The sequence below is a fragment of the Lichenostomus cassidix genome, chromosome 9 (genome assembly GCF_008360975.1).
Source record: "Lichenostomus cassidix isolate B80296 chromosome 9, HeHo_3.0, whole genome shotgun sequence".
Lineage (NCBI taxonomy): Eukaryota > Metazoa > Chordata > Aves > Passeriformes > Meliphagidae > Lichenostomus > Lichenostomus cassidix.
The window spans coordinates 19,919,717-19,945,303 of record NC_139490.1 but is presented as its reverse complement, the minus strand read 5'-3'; the positions used below and the strand labels follow the sequence as shown (position 1 = coordinate 19,945,303).

The following is a 25,587-nucleotide window of genomic DNA, read 5'->3' as shown; positions in this document are numbered from 1 at the left end:
TAAAGAATTTCCTGTAAATCAGTCCTTTTGCACTAAGTTATCTACACACATTTTTCTCCTCTTTTTACTGAGCTGCCCAACATTTTCAATATTGGAGTACCAACACTCTTCCTCTAAAAACATCTACAATTTTGGACCAAGAAATGGCCTAAAAATACCTCTCCTGTTTTCAAATTCACAAGAAAAAGACTAATAAAACAATGAAAGGAATTTTAAACTGATCATTTTTGGGAGAAAAGGATGTGTAATAAAAAGGTGAATTATCATTGAAATAACCCTAAAATACCACTAGTCTTTTTATTCCAAAAATGGTTTGCGCAGGATCTTCATACACTTACACTCCTATTCAAAAATTTTTCAGAACACGTTGTTTCTCAGGTCTTCACCAACTTTTTCCACAGAATGTCAGACTGACTTTGGCAAACAAGAACTTGGACTCGATTGCACGGAGAACAATTTGCTTTCAGAAGATTTCCTGAAGCACTCCCACAGCCAGCAGCAGAATCACTGGGTTGAAGGACTTGATGAAATCAGACTGAGCAGTAATGATGCCTGATGGAAACTCCATGTGAGAACAAAAGGGAAATAAAGGGAGAAAACCACCCACCTTCTAGTCCACAGGAAGGGGACGACAGAACTTTCACAACATGGATGTGAGTTAAGCGTGTAGCTCCAGCAGAAGGGATAGTAAAGGAGATATCACATCAAGCCCTCAGATTCATTTGCTCAATGAACTTAGTTTCAAAGAACTTTGGTTTTGCCAGTTTTTTGGTCTTTTTTTTTTTTTCAAATGAATGAACACTTTCTCTCCAGCTATCTTTGTGTTTTCTGTCTCAACTAACATATCAATTTATTGGGCTGCAGTTCCACCATACTTTTCTACTCTGGAAATATTGTCAACAGCCTGACAAGGCACTGGGAAGAATGAAAGGAAGAAAAAGATAAATACAAACACCAACAGGTGAAATATGAACAGGGATAGAAGATAACCAAACATCATCACATGATATATATGTGTGTGTGTGTTCATTAGCTTTTTTGCTTTAGCACCAATGTGCCCTACCCACATTTCCTGAACAGTTATAAATAGATGATGAAGAGACTGTCCCTGCCCCAAATTGCTGACATTCTTGGCATCAAATAGCAGGCACAGCCAGACAAGCTCAGGAAGCAAGTTTACATGATGGTTATCAAGGCTAAATGGATGATATCTTATCTAGATAATTTGCTGTTTCCTTTTAAAAGTATTTAATGTTTATTTCTCTCACCACTTCACATGGAATTATCCTGTCCTTTCAAAGCCTCAGGCCAAACAGTTCTGTAAAATCTGTATTTAATAAATTGAATGTTACAAAGATATCTAAACAACATAGCACTTTTACTTAGCAGTGAGAGCACTGCAATTCCAATTACCAGCCAAAAACTTCAATACTGATACGTATATGATGATTTCCAGTATAAGCTTCTGGCAATATTATCCAGTTATCCACAAGCACAGTTCTGCATATGCATTCCTCAGAAAGAACAGCACCACTTCACCAATCAAACCTGCATAAAACACACAGGAAACTCTTGGAACACTGAATTACTCACAGTGCTGGTGGCTCCCAAGTGTGACTGCTGATTGCCACTGGCTAAAAGGTCATTTCAGTGCAATAGGTAAGACTTAATGTAAGGTTTTCCTATGTTTAAGGGGAAATCCACTATTAACAATACAGTCACTAGCTTTAGTTATCCTATAAATTAGACTTATGTGCACATGATCATTAGTAGATATGGTTTGCAGGAGTGCAATTTCCATTCCATGGCTAGAATTAAGGGTCCTTCCTACATTTTCATTAATTTTTCCACTTGATTTTGCTATTTTGAAAGCATAAAGTCATCAGAATTTTCTTATTTCCTCCATTATTCCTCTGATTTTACCTGTATTCTTTTAAAGACTTGCAGTTTCTTCTTCCTAACAAGCTGCCCAAATGACAAGAAGCACTCAAGGGATAAATTAATGCAATCAGAAACACACAGCAATTACCAAGATCAACAGTTATTTACATTACTACAGGAGTTAATAAATAAAACACCAGGATCACAGGTGACATACAGATCCAGGATAAATCCTTGCCAGTAAAAGGCAAGGCAGACAACAGATACACAGGGGCAGGAAGGACAGAAAGGGGCAAGAGCATGAGAAACCTGGACAATACAAGAGGCAACAGATTCATCATATTTTGGGTTGGCCTTTCACAAGTATTTGGTTTATCATGACCTTAGGGACAGTTTTAAGAATGGCATTTAAAGGAAGACAGTGAAAGCACAGAGGATCTTTACAGCTCACATGTCTCTAAGATGAAAGGGAGCATAGAAAAAGCCAAAACTGTACCCATCTGAATTTTTATACTGAGAGAAAAGGCTGAAATTACTGGCCTGTGACAGTACCTGACATTTAGATCACACATCACAGGTGACCAGCAGCATGGGTCACATTGGAAAATACAGGATGAAAGGCGTATTTGAGATGCAGGAGGGGAGCACTATCAAGGAAACAAAGAATAGGATCAGTGGTTTGATTAGGGAAAATATCTTTCCAGGAGGATTTAAATAACTTTGTAAAAACAGTGAAAAGCATAAAAAAATAATAAGACACTTGCTTTTTGTAATGTATCCTAGGGGAGATGAAACAGTATGGGAAAAATCTAGAGGCACACAGTCTCAGAGGACATGAGAGGCTGGAATGGACTTCTGCACAAGCTCATTTTACATTTAATATACACAACAGAAAAATTTTAAAGGTGAGAGATTATTTGGGGTTTTTCCACATTTAATTTTCAACTTGTATGCTCACAGAAATAAACCAAATTTCTTAAATTATTAGTGGATGGTAGATCATACTGATTCCAATTCCCATGAACAATGGAACAACACAAGACACGAAGTAAGAAACATATTCTTTTTTAATGTACATCAAGAGAGCATCAATCTGAATCTAGAATCTTGACAAACGTGTACACACAAGTTCAGAAAAGCTACTATTCCAAAGCATCATAGGTAGTCTTTCAGCCAAGAAGATAAAACACCTCATTCCATTCAAAATGTTTAGAGACAGAACACACAGGCTGCACAGTAAGTTCAATAATCTCCATTCGTAAGGTAATGTTAATATTTACTCACAGTCCCTGGCCCACCACCAAGGTTTTCTTTTAATTTTGCACATTCAGAAGACAAAAGGTGAGAGCATTAGGGAACAGCACATTGCAAACTTTTTATTTTCCTGAGAAAAGGACAATTAGAGGAAAGAATTTAACACCCTTTTCCACCACCCCACATGCAGACAAAGTCTGAAGTCTTAGCAAAGCCCTGGGCTTTAAAATAATTCATGGCAAATAGAAGTTTGCAATTGCAAAATTTCAGCATCGATTGACACAATGGAACAAGTAGGCAGCACGTTTACAGCAGGAAACCTGAAGAATAATTAAACTGCCATCAGCACATAGTCAACATTGCCAGTTTTGTTGTGGTAGCCGAAAGATAACCTGGGGAAAGAGGAATTAAGGGACAGTGAGCCCAACAATGGATAATTACACCATTGGATAATGGGTGCATCTTGGCCTCGACTTGGAAAGCTCTGGAATTATCAGTCTCCAGGGTAAGAGGGAAACATATTGGTATTTCTGATAAATTTCCCTGTTCATTTACTGCCCATGACTGTGTGAAGCGGCCCTGGAGTGTCAGCTGATCTGACAGTCCTGTGTGCAGCAATGGAAATACATGGCAATAGTGGGGATAAAACCTGGATGGCAGAACCAGAAGACAATCTCTCCCACAGGGGTAATGCTTCCCCACCATGGCACCTAAGCTTCCTGGTTATACAGGACATTTATTCCTAATGGACTCTGCCTCTCCTACGTTACAGTTTTTCATCTCCCATTGCCTCCATCCAACATAAACTGTTTTACAGTGGATGTCAAACGAGGGGAACTGCTTCCTCCAAAGTGCTGGCACAATAAGCTCACTGGATTTACCAATTTCATGCAGCAACTAAGTACAAAGGAGGAATCTTACCCCTGAAGAGTTGATGAAGACCATCCCTTCCCCATATTGCACCTGCTCTGGAACACTGACCTGGTCCTCACTTAGGGCAAAGTAGCCCAACTGTGCCAAGACCAAGGAAGGACAAAAGGGGCATCTCTCACTCTTGCATCAAACACCTCAGGAGACTGCAATAAAACAAAATTCCTTCCCCTTCAAGGTCTCTAGAAATTACAAATGCTGTTTTTAGAGGGATCCTATGGTATGATGTGCCACTTTAGGAAACATATATTCCCTTCCCTGTTCCTCACTTTATCTATCTGCAGCACCAACACACCCATACCAAAGTACCTTGCCGAAGTGCTTGAAGCCCATAGAGTATCCTGTAAAGTGCTGTGTTTCCATTTCCATTGCAACAAGGACCAGCAGCCAAGGTAAGGCTGGCTTTGTCACAGGGATGAAGACAGGCTGCTTGCACCTACAGCCACAAACACAGCCAGCAGTGCTCCACCAGCAGGCAGGTCACAGCTAAGAAGGGATATTCCAGCCTTGGACTGCATCCATAAGCCCAGCTCTCACTCCGGCTGGAGAACACAGACCCATTGGTGCTCTGGAACAATATACAGAAATACTGTAGCAGAGCCTCTCTCTCTGTAGGAAATAATTTTTGTCTAGAGCCAAAACCAAATTCTGCATCCTGGCCAACTTTCAGCTCAAAGGTCAGCAGAGTACAAAACTCTGCTTAGCAGGGTTATACAAGTGGAAAGGGGTGGGTAACAATTTGTCTGAGTAAATGACCAAGCAGTACAGGACTACAAAAACGTATTTAAAAAACAACACTTCTGCATTTCTATAATCCAGCAGTAAATAACAGGAACCAGAAGCACTGGTGGTGAGCTTTGGCAGGTTTCTGCTGGTGATGGTTGGCTTTTTTTTTAAAATAGCTCATTGATTTTGGACTGCATCCATCTCCAGCATTGTGGCTACACTTCATGTAGTAATTTACTTCAAACCAAAGTGCACTTCTACAGCCAAGTCTTTGTTTGGTAAATGTCATTGCACTTCAACACCATTAACCAGACACCCCTATTTTCAAGCTGATATTCCTAAATTCAGTAAAAATGAGTATCAGCAACACTGCAACTGAGCCAAATGAAAATGGAAAATGATTTTGACTCCATATAGCTCTGAGTGCAGCATGGTATACTATTCATTTCTGGGAAAGCTCGGGTCAGTTAATTAGTGGGCCCAGTAATGCTATCCATCCCAAGACCCCATAAAATCATCCAGTCATTCCCATTCCCCACAGAGGCTTTCAGAGGAAAACCTTTGTGCTTAAGAACTTTATGGATCAACTAGGCATTAACTTTCAGGCATTTTACTGAACAACCAGACGTCCTGGCCTCCATGCCTGCTACAACAACCTTCCCCTTTCTCTCTCACATGACTCATGTCCATCCCAGCTGCCTGCTTGGATCAGATGGCAACAGGGCAAACCAGTGTGCATGCACTGCAACGGCAGGGCAACTGCAGCTACTAGAAATCGCAGCAAGGTGCTTTCCCAACTTGCATCTTCCCATTCCTTGTAAAGCAGAAGGGAAGCATGGCTTCGCCAAACCCCTTGGGTTAGGGGTGAGAGGAACAGTGTTACAAAGCTCATCTTCCCTCCTATAGGTGGGAGAACCTGGTGCCAGCATCTGACCCTCAAGGTCAGATAAATGTTATTTCAGAAAAACAAGACAAATTAGTGCTTTATGACCAACATGCTTTCATTCACGGAAGCTTTCTCTTCAGAAAAAGTGAACAATTCCCAGTGAACAATTCCTATTGCCTGCTGTAAAAACAAGTGCAGAGAGCAGTATTTTTTTAAACTGCTGAGCTTGAAGTTTTTCACCATATCTCTGATAGCTGCTAATTTGGTGACTGAAAAGTGATGTAGGTTTAAAAGTATCTTGTTCTGTGTCTCTGCAGACACCATCGGCAGAACAAATAAATTATCAGTGTTTGGATTCTCATTACCTCAAATTAGCCTCAGCATAAGATGACAGGAGCAGAGCCAAGCTGTCTGTGAGTCCTTATGTGGCACCTGTTAGCACTCCATAAAGGACACAGAAAAGGGAGGCCAGGTTCTCTCTGCTGTCTGACAACAACAAAGCTTTCCTGTCAGACTATTGATACCTCTTCTGACAGCAACTTTCAGCCTGCACACCCACACCACTCCTAATCCACGAACAATGAAGCAGTTGCCTTACTTGGAAGTGTCCCCAAGGAATGCAGGGACTGCATGAGGAAATTGGGGCAGAGGTGGATGACTCTGCCAAGTAACATGCATCATCACCACAGAGACATCCACCTAAAACAATACATTTGTTTACATGCAAACCTAAAAAAACCACAGGAACAAAGAAAATAGTACGTTCAAAGGAGAATCTTCGGGTTATCAAAGGGGAAAGCAAGATACAGAATGGAAAGTGTCATATTTCATCACTCATTTAAATAATTCTGCTGGGCATTTCACCCTGCAGGCACAGGAGCAATGACAAAGACAGGCACATCTTTGGATGGGACAAAGTGACCTGCTCCAAAATGCATCCAAAAAAAAAAGCCAGCTGTGGGGAGCCAGAGGCTGACAGGGAGGATCGTTACAACAGGCACATTCTCCTCCATTACCCTGCTCCTATTACAGCCTGCATCACTTACTCATCTTACTCCTCCCTGCCTGTGATTCCATTTGGAGCAGTCACGCATCTGTCGAGGGACTGAAACCATAGTTATGACTTTGAGGCTACACCATGGACCAGAACATTAGGAGAAAGTGAATTCATCCACTTTCCATGAAACCCTCCCACAGGGGCCTGGTTACACTCAATGTGTCAAACACCCAGAAGATTTTGTGTCACTGTATGATTTTGCAGGAGCTGATTCTGATGATGTGCCTCCCAAGCAGCCAGCTGGCCCTTTCATTCCTGTCTCTCTCTCCCTTCCTCCTGTCCTATTACTCATGGTGAGGGCATTTTACAGCCTCCAGTTGATGTCAGTGGGCCTCTTCCTACCCAGATCAGTGCTATCAGCACTTGAGACAGACATCCAAACAAAACACATCCATGCAGGAGCTTGAATTAGTAAGTGTTTGAGCAAAGACTGGCTTGCTAGTATTGAAAACTTTAAATGGGGAAAAACAGTGGGGCTGAACCTTAGTGCTAAAACTGTCCATGTATATGGATTGGGCACTAGCCCAAATATAACAAGTCTGCCCACAGCTGTGATATATTTAATCAGGTCTTACAGACTAATTATTTTGCACAAATAAACCCAGCACCTGTGAAAATTGTCTTATTTCAGCTGTGGGCAAAGCTACTTAAATAACATTTTTAATTTCAAGAAAAAAACCCAAAACAATATCTCTTCAAGTCCAAAATGTCCACAGTCAACTGCAGTGCCAAGGCAGTGTAGAGGGAATATTTAACCAAACTCATATCAAAACTTCTACTCACATGAGAATGCTCCTGCTTGTTAATACTTGTGGCACTTAATTGTCCTCAGAACTGCCTTCTGACTCCTTTGGAAGAATATAAGGAGAACTTAAAAACATCCATTCTCTCTGGGTCTCCCCTGTTCCAAAAAAGTTGATCTCTTTTTCTCAATGTAATTTAACTCCCACCACTATGTTCTCAGACATGAACTACTGAAAATCCATTTTTTACACCACAGTAATCTTGAGAATTATTTCATCAGTATTGGTATAATATTAACAGTATTGTCTGCTTTAAGTGCATAAAAAGCAGTTAAGATTTCTTTTCCTCAGCAGCAGGCAGCAAGGCTAACTACTGCTTTGCTTTGACTACACTAACAGTACTAAAAATGTGTATCTATAAAAGTAAATTGCACATGAAAATTGTCCAAGTAAACACTACTCCATACAAATGAATAAAGTGCTATTTTTCAGTAAGTCTGAGTCAATTCTCACTGCTGCAAGAAACATGAAATCTAAAAGGCATCTGAAAAGCTTCTAAAATCAGGGTTTCCTTTTCTCAGACTGTAAAATGTGCTGTTGACACACTCACTTTATCATTCAGAACAGCAACAAGGGAAAACAGACCAAAAGGACAGAGTTAATTCAATGCAAAGACCTTCTCTCTCAGTAAATGTCTCACACAGTACCACTCTTAGCAACAGAATGTTTATCCAGCACAAGATAAAGCAAGAGGCTTTTCACTGACACCTGGGACAAAACCAAAGAACAGAAGCAGCTCCCAATGCAAGAGAGCAAAGTTACATTTTTCAAGTGTTCCCACCTAATGCAGACAGAAGGCCAGCCACAGCAAGTCACAACAAACAACCTATTTACCGACTTCCAGAAGATGCTTGTAAATTTAAACTGTGTGAAATGTCTAACTACCGCTTTCATTCCATCAAAAGGCTTCATCAGCAATGGACAATAAAGCCTCTGGCTTGACCTAAAGGGGCTGGTAGGTTAATCTATTCTGACCTTACCTTTATTCCATCATAATACTGAAAGATTGCTTGAATGAATAACCAGCATTTAACAATGCCAACAGCCACCCTTTCACTATAGTGCTCCTCTGAAGTGCCCTCCAAGCCAATTTTTTAATGATGGGGGATATCAAACATTTTCAAAAATCAGCTGTAAAATAAACCAAAATGTGATTTCTCACTCATGGGTAAAAAAAGAAAAGAGATATAAAAAAACAAAAGCAGAAGAAAATTTTTATCTTGCCCCTTCATCTCTCTTGCAGACTTCCACCATCACTTATTGTCAATTTAAGATAATATGCTGTCTCTCATTAACTGTCAGTCACATCTTTTATTTATAGTATTTTCAGTCAAATGGGAGAAACTAGACAAAAAAAGCTGCTACTTGATAAAACCTGCCTTCTAACAATAGCCTTAATCATTCAGACCTCAATACTGGTATTTTAATAACTACTGGCTTAATTTCAGAACCCTTCCATGAGGGTGCTCAGCACTCAACACAGCAAAGCAGCAAGTTAAAATTAAGCACATAATTAGGCCCACAGAAGTCAGTAAGCTGGATTCAGCACTCACTGACTGATTGAATCACTCAACTCTCATATGTTTAAAGTTCACAGCCTATGTTTAAATGCCCTTTTACAGAAAAGTCTCCAGTGCTCAACACTACAGTGCACAGTTCCACCCAAGCACGTTCCTCCTTGTAATAGTGCAATAACCACCTGTTTGGAGGACCTAAAATAGTCTTATATGTGCCTCTTAGAGCAAGGTACTTTTGGATTTTGACAGGAAGCAAAAGCTGTGTTGTCATTTAACTTATCAGTTAAAGCACTTACTCTTCAGCATCAACAAACAAATGCATCTTCATTTAACATTCTACACCTGTAAATGGTTTTGCAACACAGGAGAATATGAAAAAGCATAACCATCAGACACTTGAAAATGCCTTAAAAAAATCCATGCCAACCCCAGAACAAGGTCTCAGCTTAAATCTATTCCTAATTAGATTTAGGAAGATGCTTAACATACCAGTCAAGATTAAGTGCCATCACCTTTATCCAAAAGCACAATTATCAAAGAACTGGGAAACAAACCATAAGGCAGGGACAACACACAATGCAAGAAGAATGAAAAATAAAGATAAGAGCTTTCCTTTGAATTGCAGAAGATACTCTTATAAACTACTGAAAAGTTCATACCTTGAAAAGCTGTGATGTGACCAACAATCATGTACTTCAGCTCAAAGTTCAGTGCCTGGATACTCTGAGTCCTCTCCCTTCGAACAGCTGCCTGGTAGCTTTCTTCCATTTTTTTGGTGCAACATGTTGGTGCCCTGTGTTGACAGATCTGTAAATCTGACTCTTAAAGCAAACAAGAAAAACACAATAATTAGAAATCCTTTGAAATTATAACATAAAAATAGTGTTTCTTAATGTCAGAAAAAACACTTTTTAAATTTTGAAACAAACAAAAAAAAATACAAGGAATGACAATGTGAAACTCAGCTGTTGTCAGAAGGACACAAATTAATGACTGTTTCATCTATATGTGAATAACATTACATTATCAGCTGATAAGTTATTTTACACTGCTAAGAGCATTGGGCACAAAAATTACCAAAACACCGTCAGGGGCACAAAAGAATGGTGATCATGAAGATGCACCATCAAGGGGGCAACATTTCCACTACACACCTTGTGCTAAGGGTATCAAAACTTGAACATGTGAGTGATAACCATGTCTCAAATTAGGATCCAATATGTACCCACGTTGTGCATCAAGGAATCACCTATTTGCCTCTTACACTAGGGGAACCTTCTTTAAAAATCTGTGCTCCTAGGCAGCTCACCAAAAAAAAAGAAAAAAAAAAGTCTAAGGCACTGCAATCACCCTCACCTTGCAACTACAGAAAAAGTTGAAAGTTGATAAAAAACTTCATGCTTATGGAATGTTTTTACTTTTTTAGTAGTGTCCTTGATAAGGAAACCTACATCACACATAGTTACAGTGGACATTCAGGGTCTATAATTGCTCCACACCACAGGATTTGCAGGTGCCAGAAAGGATCTGCTACAGACTGCAGATGAGTATTTTCTCATGCTTTATAAATACCTGTTTTTAGAAGGGGAGGGGAAAAAAGCAAGAGACTGTTAAGCAAGCAAACCCAAAATCAGAGGCACACTGGCAATCCCTCCCCACAAGGCACCAACAGGACTGGAGGAACACAAGGATGAAAACTGCCCTGATTCTCCAAAGAGCCATAATTCCTCCAAAGGATTTCTCACCCAGACCACCACAGAGCTTGCCAGGGAAAACAATAAAATCACCGAGTTAGCTAAAACATCTCATTTGACTTGAAAATTGTTGCTTCCAGTTTATAGCAACTTTCATTTGAAAGTGCAGCTAATTTATGTCAAGAAGGTCAAAACCAAAGTAAAATATTTTAATTCAGTATGTTTTTATATAAATTTGCAAAAAGCATAAAGTTGTCGCAGACTGAGCTGACTCAGGATACCATTTTGGAGGTGATTTGTTTCGCACTTCAGTCTGATCTCAAAAATAGGAAACAAGAAGTCTCCCCACTCTAGTGCAAAGCCCCAGACTCTGCTGAAGGGTCTGGCAGAAGCCAGCAGGCTGCCAGAAGCAGCAGTAGGAGGGCTGTGCACTCATCACTGGCTGGGCATGCTCCTCTGCTCCCAGCTGCCAGAGAAGCTGTCCCAGGTTGAAATTAGCTCCTTGGCCAGGCTGATTTTACCTTGGATGGGTTCACTGATCCAGTTTAGCTCCTGAACATGTTTTTCCTGTCACTAGGAACTGGAGGTCAGGGAAGGACCGCTGCTCTGAGCTGGCACCACCAAAGCACGAGTGAAATCGCAGTACAGACTGCAGAGCAGCTCCGTGATACACAAATAGGTGTCTGAGCAGAGGGGCTGTAAATGTTACTTGGCATCTGCAGTACTACCATCTGCTGATACCCAGAGCATTTCTCCTTACAGCAGCCCTCTGCAGTTTTGTTTGATGGGTTTGTGCAAAGCTCAGACCTATATCAAAAAGGGGCTTGAAACCCCAGGTGTTCCAGACTCTGCTGGCCCTGGCAAGGAGGCAATCCGTGGCTATCAGAGCTGCACTTGGCATTCCCTTTCGAACTGAGGCACACGGGAACCTGCTGCTCTTCCAAAAAGCTTTAAGGATACAGATAGCTCAGCTGGATCTGCACTCCTGGGACTCCCCACCCAGCTATCTCCCCCGATGAATACTCCAGGAGCTGAAGACTGGGATTTGTTGGTCCAGAGCCAAAACGACACAGAAGGCACTCTTAAATAGAAACAGCACTAAGCCCCTGACAGTTAAGGAGCCTGATGTAAACCACAGAGCACTGAGAGCCCAGCAAAGAGCCAGCCCCGCTCTCCTCACAGCACTGTCAGCTCAGCCCTGTCATGCACACAGCCTGGCAATTCCACTCGCTCCAGTACTAGCCTTAGGGTATCACTTTTAACACAATTATAGAAACCTAATAAAAGGTTTCAGTGCTATACATGCCTGAGTGCCGAGATTAAATTAGAACTCATTAGTAATATCTTAATGTCTCTAATAACTCTGATACTAATTTTAGTGTATCTCATCTCTTTCATCTTAATGAAAAATACCCTTTCCAATGGGAAGAGGGGAGGAGCAGTGACAGGGGGGTGGCCGAGGGGCTGAGCACCTCAGAGACAGAGCATCCCATTAGCCCTGCTCAGAGTGCACTGCCCACCAGCAACAGGGACACAGCCTTAAGGGCAAACTCCTCCTGAAGTTTAAGGAACAAAGCCATTCAATACACCAGACAGAAAGCACCATTCCTGAAAGACAAAAGTAACCAACAGCATCATTTCAGCAATTCACCCTGCTAATTTCCCTCTAGAACTTTCTTACCTGCTTTCCCCAAGCTGCCTCTCATTTCCTAACTAGTAATTTAGTTTAGTAGGAACCTCTAGCTCAACCTTCCCCTTAAAGCAGGTCTAACTACATAAGGGCTTCATCCAGTCAAGTTTCAAGCATCTCCAAAGATAAACAATACCACAGCTTCTCAGGATCCATTTTGATATTTGACTACACTTGAGGTAAAATAAGTAAATTTAAAAATTCTGCGTAAAGATAATTTCCTATGTTCCAACTCACATCTCTTGTTTCTCTGCATAGCACCATGAACGCACAAGAATCTGACTCCACTTTATTTTCTCCCAAAAGGTAGCTGAAGACAGCAGCATGACCTCCCTTTATCTTCTCTTCCTGCAACTGAACAACCCAGTTCTCTATTCCCATGTGTTCCAGCCCCTGACCCTGATGGGAACCCTCTGCTAGACTCTATGCCACAGATGCAAAGCACATGCATCCCAAGGCACCTCTTTCTATTTCATTTTCTTATGCATTAACTTACTGACAGAGCAGAACACTTTCAACTCTACATGCCTGGGCTTCAATTCCGAAAGGTTTATAGCTTTCCTAAAACAAATTAATTTTCTGCTTCAGATCAGATGTAAGGATTACTCTGCTGATTATGTACATTATTCTTCCATTCAAGACTTTTTCCCCTGAGTACTGGTTAAAACTGTGGCTCAGCTTATTTTTTAAAGTGAGAAAAACTACAGACTTTAAATCCTTACTGTTATTATAAAAAGCAGGATAAAGTATCTTGCTCCACTTTGAAAAACAAAGTCACATTCAGAAGTGCAGGGAAAAAAGTACCCAAGTCTAAAGCATGAGTGCTTTGGAATGCATCAATGATCGCTGTTGAAAACTACTCTGTAACCCCAAAGCACTTAATACATGCCAAAGGCATCCCCTTCAGACACCTCCCTGTCACAATTACAAATTACCTGAGGTGCCAAATGCACAGAAAACTGTCTATCTTTACCTGATGCCAATCTGGCCAGCTCCACTGAAAATCAGCTGTTGAAGATTTTGTTGTGTGTTGTTTGTAGAAAGTTTTGTTTTAAATCAAAAAGTTTGGGACTTCATTCTGAACTTTGGTACAAATAAAATCTAAGACTTTGCCCATTTAAAACTACCTGAATAATTTCCCAAAAGCAGAGAGGCCTGTTTAGCAAACAAAATTAACTTCTTCCAAAAGCTGAATATAGATTCATTTTGTTAGCTGACCATGTAGTTGAACAGTTTAAAATGCTGTACAAACTGTAAAAGCCATACTCTGAAACCAGAAAGTCAAACTTTTAACACACTAACTGATCTACCTGCACCAACTTTTTCAAAGACAGGCTGATTTATTTTTTTTAAAACAAGCTGAGCGTCTAATTTCCACTGCACAGAAGAGTCCTGAGCAAGCATGATCAGCGGGTGAGCTCAGTGCAATCTGTCTTCATACAGTTTTTGCCTTTATATTTTGACAAACATTTCAACAGTACTTCCAAACAAAGCTTTAGTCCAAAGCCCAAGATTTAAATGTTGTACAAATGTCTTCAAAGACTCCAAGATTGATTATGCCTTAGTAACATAGAGAAAGGTGCCAAAAGTACCTTGCATTGTGTCTGGCCCAGCTGAACAGGAGCCAACACTTCTTTCTTCTTGAGGCTCATCTGTCTGCTGTAGCTGCTGCCTCAGCTTGAGGAAAATTCAGCAATTAAATGCAAACTAATTCAGGGGAAGAGGCCAAATCAAATGAGAAAGGCGCTATTTCCAATGAGGGCTCCCCCTGCAAGTATTTGGGGCAGAGCCCACAGCAGCACAGTCACATCAGGGAAAGGGAATCCAGCCACTATAGGCTGCCACGTTTGTTTGCCACAGACATCACAAGTTTGTGAGGTTCTTTTTTAATGGAGCTCTTGTGCCCCAGCAGTGCTAAAACCATCACCACCTTCACCTGCAAGACTGCTGTCAAGAAACTCATCCACAGGCCATCCTCACCTAGCAGGGAGCACAGCTCCCTGTGCTCAGCCTTATACCACAGCTCAGTCCCACTGCAAGTAACAACATGTTTCCAACTAGAAAGACAAGAAAAGTGTCTTCAACTTACCAACTCAACATGTGCATAGTCAAACAGCTACTATTTAATTTGTCAATGTTTAAAATATGGCACTTACTACGCTCGAAGTAGTGCATGCCAGGAATTATCACCAAAATCAACAAGCCAGTGCACCAGTGCACAGTGCTCTGGGACATAAAACAGCAGCTAACCCAATAAATCTTCTGCCCTCTGAGCAAAGGGTAACATCCAGGTAAACTTCAGGAAGCAAAGTCTTCCTAAGTCAAATGGAGGTGCCTTTTCTTCCTGCCTCAGGTACACTGTAACCAGGCCCTCCCACATGCATTTTCTTATTAATCAGAAAGAACTTTCCAGTCAGTTTCTAACTCTTTCCTCTGTTTTGTTAAAATAATTCTGCTTTCAGCTTTAATGTAAGTATCACACAGACAAACAGCACATTAAAATGTCCATTGAAAGCAAAAACCTGATGAAATAAAGCACAGCCTGAATTTGTCCCACCTGTCTACATCAACTTGATGACATGCATATATCCAGCATGAAACTTTACAAGTGCATTTTAGAAAACACAAGCTATGAAAATTTCATTTCCCCTGATGCCTTGTTTCACAATGCACATTAACAGAGATATTGCTTAACTTGATCAGTAGACTCTACATTCTCACTCTTCTTCTGAAATACACTGAAACATCACTAAGGCCATGACCAGATGTGCTATTCCAGTTGAAACAATCAAGGCTGTAAGATAAAAACCTCAAGTTTTGTCAAGGACAGCTTAGATGACCTACTGATGTAACTACCAGCAAGGGTAGCTACTTCCAAATCTGTCAAGTCAAATAGTTTGCATTTCCTCAAGAATTCTTAGGTAGACCTGAAAAAAAAAAAAAAAGTATAAAACCCCACAAAGTGGGAGGACCACGTGACTGCACTGGAATTACACCTCCAAATTGAAGGATGGTGGAGACCTTGAGTGGGACAGGAAGGGGGACAGCAAGAAGCACTAGATGTCATGACTCCACAGAGCTGGCAGCATCAGCAAGTGCCACAGCTTGTAGGACAGCTGGCAACCATCAGGCACTGGCCCTGATCAGCTTCCAGAGCAGGAATTCTTCCAAATATACAGCTCTTAAGGGCAGCATCTGCACAATGAAATGTTGTTAGGCCTGTTGCTAGGTGCATTTTGTTTGACTTTTTCCCATTTCCCTCTGCTGCTTGCCTGGTTCTCACTACTCTTGCATTCTCATTTTTGGTGTTGTTTCCAAAGCACCTTCTGCCCTACCCCACAGGCCACTGCCTGGAAGGTTTTTCACCTCAGCTTGTGCCCCACAGAACCTGTCTCATGCCTGGACCCAATGAGCAGAAATAGGATCTGAGTCCCCCAAACCGAATGTCCTTCCAACTCACTGGAACATACACAAACATAAACCAGGCACTCCCTTTACTCCTCTAAATCCCTCTCCTCACTTCTCACTGTCTTCAGACAAGATTCTCTTCTATTGTTCTTCCCCTGGCCCCTCAGCTACCCTCCTCATTGCTTTCCTCCAACTGTTTGCAGAACTGTGGGATGTTCTGGAGCAACAGACCAGCTGGCCATATTTCCTGCCCATGGGCCACAGCTTCCCTGCAAGGAGGAGCTGCTGCTGCAGGGAGAGACCTCTTCTTGTCACTCATCCTCAGTTTTCCAGGTTGTTCCTTAGAAAGTCTGGCTGTACCCAGGAGGCTGAAGGCAAACAGCTAAGAAGGCAGCTGCAGTCATCCTTCTTGCCTCCTGCACCTCTGGCAAGCACTGCCTGCCATGCCCAGGAATTGCACAGTGACCACTTCAGGCCTTCCACTTTGTTAGACAGTGATAAATTCTTTAATACTGATTAGATGTAATAACTTCATATGAGCCCAGTGCTAAGTGAGATATTCTTTGAATGTGGGTCTATCTGACAGGCAGCAAGACTGACTGCTAAAGAGCTTGCAAACTACACAGTTGATGCAAATTCGAGAGATTTACACCGTCAAGAATCCATCCTGTTTTCTCCTAGGGTTGATACAAAAGCATGAAGACTGATGCACATAAAGTACGTTATAAAACAACCTAGGCTGGCAGAGATCTGTGGATCTTCAGCGAGGGGGTTTCTACATTTACTGCAATGCCATCTCCTTCCTCCGTTTTCCTGGGACAACATGGATAACTGAATGCAGTGGTGAGAGAAGAATTACAAGAACTCTCATTGATTTAGAATCTATTATGACTCATCTTTTGTTATGTCTCATCACATTGCAAGCAGTAAATCCCATACATTTTCTCCACCATAAAAAATCATAAACACATACAAAATATTTTCTAGAGGAGTCTCATAAATCCTCTTGCCCTGTATCATCCAAGGACAACAATAAACAGCTGCATTTCTGCTCTCCAGAGCAGACAGCATTTCATTGCCACAGAACCCTGCCTTACCTGCAGAATGAGCCACACAAACCATGAGAGGTGGGAAGCCTAAACTGGAGCACAGATGTGTAGCACTCAGTGTTTACAACAAAACTGAAGTTGTGTTTAAATGAAAGAAGTCCGTTTCTAGCCCTGTACAATTAGACAAAAAACACCTTCTGAAGGCAAATCTATACTAGGCTGCCTCTGTCTAGTCCTACAGGGAGAAGACATAAAATAGCTTTATGAAAGTTGGGCATCACCTCATTCATGTCAACTTCAAACCCTACTGATAATTCAGACATTAACTGCTTTACCAACTTTTTAATAGGAGCTACTTCCTAATATGCTTTACCTTCTGTGGTAAGATCCATATAAGGTGGCAAAACACAGAAAATTTCAAAGGCATTGATAAATTCATGATAAAATTTATTTCACATTCTTCATTTTATCTGCCAACATAAAAATCTGTAAGAAGGTCGGACTGGAAGAAGAAACAAAAGCAAAGATACATCTAAAGGAACCAAGGGACTATTAGACATTTGGGCCACACCCTCAGAAAGCAAAATGGCAAGGACACTATTTGAGAAGTGAGCAATTCCTCAATACTCCCTTTTCTCCCAAGATCTAAATACTTAGATTTTTGCCATCTCACTTGAAAGCCATCCTTGAAGCCAACTGCTCAGACAACTGTTTTCTCTTCCTTAAAAATATATGCTAGTCTTGCTTAAGTATCAATTTTACAACCCAAATCCAAATGCTCATTGAATGAGTTTGTCCTGTAAGCCTTGTGTGCAACTTCACTTTTGAGCATGATTTGAGAATGAGAAGTGGCTGGTTTCTATCTGTTTTTACCAGCATTTGAACAGATTTCTTTAGGATCCCATTCTTTCACTGTTTATTTTTAGGGAGAAGAAAGAGGAAAACTACAAAAACCTAGGTGAAATACCCAAGAACTTTAGGAAAGCACAGTGCACTCTTGATACTTCTTACACAAAAGGAAGAGCAATCATTTACAGAACTGAACCAAAACTAAGCAACTGATTACTAGACAAGACACCCCTGACTAGGACAAATTCTTCAACTTCATCACTCATGACACAGTAATTAATTAAAACAGGCTGCAGCAAGACTACAGCATCACAAGGTCTCTGCATCCCATTCCCTTTCTTTGGCTCTTTATGCAGACAACACCACTGCTGTAAAACTGTAAAATTTGATGCCACAAGTTGGACCCACAGGCATTGGGAGGCAACCCACAGCAGGAGAGAGAGGGAAGAGCCCAACACACATGACAGTAATGGGAAAAGAATACTCACTGAGCACAACCATGCAGAGGAATCATCTAGCAGCCCCCCAGGTCACACACAAGACAGAAGTAGACTGTTTTTGATGGTCTAGGCTGAACCCAGAGTTATGCTCAGACCACTTCTCCCAAGCTAGACCACATGTGCAGGAAACAGGCAAGGTAAGCAATGTCAGAGCTTGGTTCAGCACTCCTTGATGTCAATGGAAATGCCCAGTGGCATCAAGTAATGAAAAACACAACTAAATACAATTAAAGACACAGCACTGTGCTGGGCTTCATGCTTCTGTGGGGATTTAGCAGTTTGAGATTAATACAGCTCTGAACCCAGTTTGGGTCAAACTCTTAAGTGAATCTTGGAATAGGGATCACAGCCAAGAAACCCCAGAAAACTTGGCCTTAAGAAAAATCAAAATTGACAGAAAAACAAACCTACAAAGAATTAAAATTTAGAAACACTAATTACATTAGAGTAACTTGCATCTGATTTCAGACAAGTGCTCATGATTTTTAGCTGCATGCATTCAATGAAAACCAATGGAAAGTCAAGCAGTTAAGACCCCAAACACATGATGGAGTTGGTGACAGTATTCTGTGCTCTAAAAAGCAGTGAGGGACACTAGCAAAGCCAATGAACTTAAGAGCCACAACATGGTGGTTCTGAAGTTAGGATGGGACTGGCCTTCTGCCCCTCCTCATTTGTTTTGCCTTTGCTTCTGTCTGCCTAGACCATGGAGGATGTTCTGATTGTACCAAGAGCAGATGAGGAATGAAGAGTTGCAGTACTGCAGCCAGTCCTCAAAGAAATCTCACCTGTACGGGCCATTCCCCTATTTCTGGGTACCAGCCATACCCCTAAGCCGGAAAGCAGCCAAGCTCACTGCACAGGACAGGTTCCACCACCCTCTCCAGGACTCCAGCAGTGTGCTCAGCAGGAAAACCTGTGTCTTTCAGGGACTTCTTGAGCCAGGATAATGGATTCTGAAACAGATGCTGCTCCCCAAAGGCTGAGGGGAGGCAGGAAAATGTCCTAAAAGCCTTTAAGCTGGGACTGCAGACACACAGCTTCTGAAATCCAGTGTGGAAACCTCTGATGGGCTCCTACACCTGACAATACTAAAATGTATGTTTGACCTCAGGCCAATCCCTTAGGCTCCACACTTTGTTTCAGACATAGAAAAGAGGAAGATACTTTTCATTAGTTTGCTCACATTGTAAGCAATTCCTAGTGGAGAGTGCCCTCTGCTCTGTGCACGTTCAGTGCTTTCCCAGAGCCTGCTTTTGATTTGGACCCTATGCACCTGTTATATAAATTAAGAAATCATGTTTCTTCCCTGACATCACTCCAAGAAGGCACCTTCACAGCACATTGAACTGATTATCCTTCCCTTCTCACTTGTGCTATTCCATTCAGAACCACCAGCATTCCTGAAGCTTCAGAGATGCCCACTGGGGGTGCCCAGCACAGCCCCTGTGTCACAGAGCTGCCTGGAGCCAGCTGGACACATGAGCAGGCAGTGCTGGCTCCCCTCAATGCACCTTTGGAAAAGCCAGAGGCGGGCAGCTCGCAAGGCAGCCAGGCTGGGGATAGCAGCCATGAGAGACGCAGCAGCCAAGCTGGCCCCAGCCAGCCCTTGCTACTGAGCTCATGTTTTGGCACCTGTGATAGTGACTTAGAACAAACTTTCTAAATCTAAGCCAACAGCTCTGCCAACAAATGACACTGACACTTTTCATCCCAGTTGGGGTTTATTTCTATCAGAGGAGGCCACAGAGCACAGCAGGTCTGTGACCAGCAAGGGGGAAGCTCCCAGCAAGTTTCAGATACCAACCAGGTACAGCCAAACCACAGCTGCTTTTTGGGGAATGCAAATGTTTGTATTTCCTGACATATCTAAGGCAAACCAGATTAGAAAGAGTAAATTTGATTATTACAGTTTGAACTGAAAATGCAATGCTTTAGCCAAACACAACTTTGGGCTGCTCCGAATGGTAACAGATATATTTTTCCCAAACTACAAAACTAAGATTAGGAGACTAAAGCCAAATCTTCTCTCAGCAGAAGTTTGAAAGCCTTTCTCTGAGAGCTGTGCTTCCAATTTCTTTCTTTAACAGCCCTACTTTGTTTTGCGAAGCCAGTGGTTTTTCTACATATGCTTTGTTCTCTTGCCTTCACACTCATTACACCACTCCTTTTAACCACCCATGTAAAAAGAGAAGAATCAGTGCACTTCTGAAAGCCGATCTTGTTGCGAGCTGCAGGAAGGGAATATTTTCACCATCATCACAAGGCACCCATGTAAGACCCTGGGTGTTGTTCCCCAAATATTACTTAGCAAGCCTCTGTTCCTTCTAAAAATATCACTTTGGCCTTCCAGTTCTCACATTTTTGTGTTTCCTTATGGAAGAACAATGGAGCAGGAACACAAGACATAATGGTTTGAGATTTGATTAGAGGCATGGAGGACCTCTCCTGCAATGAAAGCCCAAGAGAATTGAAATTGTTCAGCCTGGAGAAGGGAATGGTTCAGGGTGATCTAATTACAGCCTTCCAGTACCTGAGAGGAATCTACAAGAAAGATGGAGAAGAACTATTTCCAAGAGCATGGAGTGACAGGACCAGGGAGAGTAGATTCAAACTCAGAGTAGGCATAGATTAGGTATTAGGAAGAAATTTTTTACAGCCATGCTGAATAACTTCCCTACATCAGTGACAATAAAACATTGCTCAAGAATTAACACCCCAAACCAGTGAAGCACAAAAACAGAGGATTAAGGACCAGAGCTACCTGTAACCTGGAAAACCGAAGATACTCCAACTTGCTCTGGAAATCCCACTTCTATTTGCAAGACTGAAAATTTTGGTCATTGTCTTATGTTTTCAACAGCCTAATTGCCACCTCGCCTACACACCTGCAATAAAGTGAACTACCTATGACCAGCAAAATCTAGGGTGAATATTTTATTTAAGTTAGAAGCAAATGCTCCCCATGCATCTCCATGCTGCCTTGCTACAACAGGGCAGTTTCCCACTAGCAGCCTTTCAACTCAACTGCTGTTCAAAGTTTTATCACTTGAAAACTGCTTTTTCTGCATGCTGCCATCTACCATTACAGGGCAAATCTGTGAATTAGTTATTTTGCCTTCCTGATCCTGGAATTTGATATCCCCACACTCTACCTTTGCTCCTTCTTCACAATACTCAAACTTATAAAAGAAGGAAGAAACATCCTTAGGGCTCAAACAGGAAGTTATGATGCTTAATGAGTCACCACATGTGGAATTCTCTTCATTCATTCCAGGGGCATGCGACCCAAATTTAGTCTAGATTCATTTACACCAACAAGCTCATTGCTCTGTGACTAGGGCAAAAGCACAGAGCACTGCTAAAGAGCAGAACAAACCAGAGCAGTTGTCACATGAGTGTTACTGCAAAGAGGAAGGTCCTCCAAACAGGCTAAGAAGCAAAGGCCAGTATTTTAGCAAGGAATAATTAGGTTTTGCACTAGGAAAAGACCAATGCAGAAAGGTAATTAAGCACTAGAAAAAACAGACTAAAAAGGCTGTGTTCTTCTCTCACTGATTTAAACAGTTTACTCTTGCCACAAGTAGAGGGAATGGACTAGATTATCACTTCAGGTCTATTTCAGTACTATTTTCTATTATTCTAATCTTTCAGCAGCTCTCAGCAGTGTATTTTTCTAATTACATCCAGTTTTCAACAGATTAGTCTCCCTTTATTCACATTTCCTAGCATAAACACCCAGAGCAAGCTGTTCCTGGACACCAGCTCCTTTGGCACTACGTCGCTCTACCTTTTGTGAGGATTTGGCCCTTAAGATCTCTCAAGAGTAGAGCTTTAATTTCACAGCACGGATCTTGCTCATTTTACTCCATATTTACCGAGAACAAAGGGAAGACTATGCAAATGCCCTGCTACTTAGACCTGAACAAAGTGGAAGCAAACATGTAGATGTGAATGGGAGACATAATGGTAGGAAAAAAAGCAACCCTTTTCAAAAGTAAAATGACTTTGTCAGGGTCCTTTTGCACTATGTGCATGGATGATTTGTGACAAAACAAAAAAGTGCTAGCCTAGCACGTCACCCATGTCAGAGATTAGAGCACTTCAAAACCCTCAGTAGTTCAAGCACTTTCTGGAACTTGAAAGGCTTTCTTAGGCGGTGCTTAGCTTCTTTATGGCTTTTACACGACTTTGATGTGCACCTAAGAGTGAGGAATCTTAATCTGAAGGTTTTCTATGGAAACACCCTTACTGTATAATAAATCACAAAATCTCATCACCCTGATTAACGTGAGTCAAAAGTTGGCAAAAGTTTTTGCCAGAAGTTAAAGATCCAGAGTCATTATTTTGATAACTAAATAAGAACCCTGAATTTCCAAGCACTTACTTTCAAAAGCTTCTACAATAATAGCACTGGTGTAGTATTTCTAATCATTGATGAAGTATGGTGTGCAAGGAAGTAGGTGCTTATGCAAGTGTCACCTTTTTCCCCATTCTCATTCCCTCTTTAAAGCAAAAATTTAAAGTTTCTCTTAAAGTTAAGGGATCTGTGGAAACACAATCAATTCCTCCTGTGTTACAAAACATCTCCTCTGAGTGCAAACATGGATACGTAAATATCAGCTTCGTTTTCCCCCGTCACTATACGCCCTTAACCCCCAGGAGCATTAATGGGAATTATGCATGCATAACGAGCACAGAATAGTCCCCTTATGAATAGAGGCCTTGTTGGAACAATGAATACATTTAACCATTAACATCTAGGGATGTGCCCAACTATCCAATTTAACTAGCTGCCAAACAAAGCTACCATGACCTATCTGATATTGTCAGGTTTGCCACTGCAGCTCTCTGAAATTTGTCTCTCATTTGTTTTTAAAGGAGGTGACAGTGGTCTGCGTGGGGGCTCTTTGTCAGAAGGAGCTCCTCACAGAAGGATGGCACTCCAGAATGGCTGTCACATCCACCATGTGATGGAAGAACTCTGGAGAGGGAAAGACCATGACCCCAGAAAGCAAGCGGAGTCATCAGAAGATCAAGAAAAAATATATATATAATTTAAGTGCATATATATGCTGGCCACCAGTATTAATAGAAACTCAATAAGAGGAGAGAAAGGCAGAATACAGCACAGAATCATATAAAGTAGGCTGAGAGCTACATTTCAAAAGAAAAGAGTGGAAAGACAACTTCTGGGGGAATAATTTTGTCCTCTACAGGACTGAAGCTCCTATGCAATTTCCTGGCTACACTTGTCCTTTATTTCTATATTTTAACTATCAAAATGCAAGACAGAATTTGAGAATATGTATCACTCATACTTCCCTGAGACTTTTGAGTCCACAAAATAAGCATAATGGTATCATCTGTGATATTCAAAACTCCTCCATTGTCTTAGTTTCTTTCTGTATTCTTCCAGCTAGTGCCATGAAATTTCACAAGTTAAAACTTTACACATTAATCATACATGAATGAATACACTAAGAAGGTAATTAATAACCCTCCTTTAAAACTGATGTACTGAAAAGACTGAAATAGATAGATATATTCCCCTGGAAGTGTATGCACAGTGTGTAGCTATAAGAAAAGGCAAGGTTGTGGTTGTTTCATCATAAATCATTTGTGTAACACTGCTGAGCTCCTTGGTGCTGTGCAATGGCACAGAGCCCCAGGAGGGTCAGGACAGGCAAGCCTCTGTAAGATCCATCTGTCAGACTGCCAGGGAAAGCCTTGGCTTGCCTGGGCAGCACCTTGTACAGAAGATACCACTGCTGACCCAGAGGGTTCCTCTTGGTGCCACCCTACCAAGCTGTGCAGCTTCACCTGCCATCAGCCACCATGAGACCACTGCACTCAGTATGCAATCAACTCAGGCACCTGAGCTTCATTTCACACCCTAAAACAGGGAAACAAACATGCTCCTTAGGTTCTTTTACAGGGTGGTCTGACAGAGCAGTGTTGCTGCAGCAGTTCAGACACAAAGGGCTCATTGCGAGTATCAGCACTGCTATAAAAAATATTTAGCTGTTGTAAGAGACAAAATGCAGCCATAAAAAAGTGCTCTGAACAACTGTTACCTGTGTAATGGACAGAGCAGGTCAGCACAGTCCTGCTATGGCTATTCCACACACAACACAGGCATTTCCCTGTCCAGACCATGCTTGGTCCCCAGCACATCTGGATTTACAGAACACTCTGGATCAAGAAGGACACAAAACAGGAAAAAAACCTTGCCCTCCCAAGTCTGTGCTATGTAATCTTGTGCACCAAGCTCTTAGCTTGAGGCTCTGGTTATTTTTGTGGATCCAAACAGAAGATACTGTGCAGAAATATTTTGTATTTTTCCATCAAATAATATACTGCCTTAAAACACTAAATCTTAACTGCTTGGAAGAAGATTTAGACAGGCTTGCCTCCCTATCTTATTCTATCCGTAGGATAAATCATTAAATATTAGCTGGATGCCTTATTTCATCCATTGGTGCTGCTCAGAAGTTACTTGTACGTGAACAAAGCAAATGCCCTTAAATATATCTTCATGGATATGAGGATGAGTCTACCATATAAAATACTGATGCCTAATCAAATCAACAGATTGATACACTCTATAAATTTTGTCACAGGCGTGGCTGCTGTCTGGGTATTGACTCTGATCCATCAAAATTTTTATTTCCCCCTAGAAGCAGAAGCTATGCTTTACACTGGTATGTGATGAGTATATATTTGAAGTATTATTAAACATATGCCTCTTTATCGTGTGATTTTATGTTTTCATGGGACAAAGATTCAATTACAAGACTTTACAATGCTTGGAATTCTAGCTCTAGTTTCATGCCATTTACAAGCAAAAGCATTTCACCACCCAGGGTGCATTTTACACATATCCTTGCTTTTTACAGATCCTCAGGCTATGCCATTTTTCATTATTAATCCTTATAAAAGCTCGTACTTATTTTGATATATTTATTTTATTGATTTATACAGCGATTATCATGCCAACTTTGTTTCCACTTGTCACATTAGTGCCTTTTCATTAGCACTGCCCTTTGGTTAAGAACTGTCTGCTCAGACCTGCCTCACTGGCGTGGGAACATTATTTTTCTATTATTTTCTGGTAACAATCTGGTAGCAAAACTTCAGTGGCACGTAAGGTGTTAGAGAGGCAGCTCTTGTGAGCCATCAGTATTTTAAGGATGGGTCATTTCTTACTTAAGCTTGTTTTCCATCCCAAGATCGAGTTCAGCACCACATTTTGAGCTGACCACTAAGAAAAAAAAAAATCATTACATTCTCTTTTCAGCAGCCATTATTCAGAGAATGAATAGACCATGTGAATTTTAGTA

At 41.3% G+C, this 25,587-nt stretch overlaps 1 protein-coding gene across 4 annotated transcripts in view; it reads right to left on the bottom strand.

The window, feature by feature from the left end:
- Positions 1-25,587, bottom strand: part of LOC146433425 (glypican-5-like) — a 398,949-nt gene that overhangs the window by 292,398 nt on the left and 80,964 nt on the right. For all 4 annotated transcript variants that reach the window (XR_014854113.1, XM_085069748.1, XM_085069747.1 and 1 more), the window contains one exon: positions 9,714-9,875. Coding sequence is in view for 3 of the 4 variants with exons in the window: in XM_085069748.1 (XP_084925874.1) it covers positions 9,714-9,875 (162 nt within the window). In the remaining variant the exon portion in view is untranslated. The remainder of the gene's footprint in view (positions 1-9,713; positions 9,876-25,587) is intronic.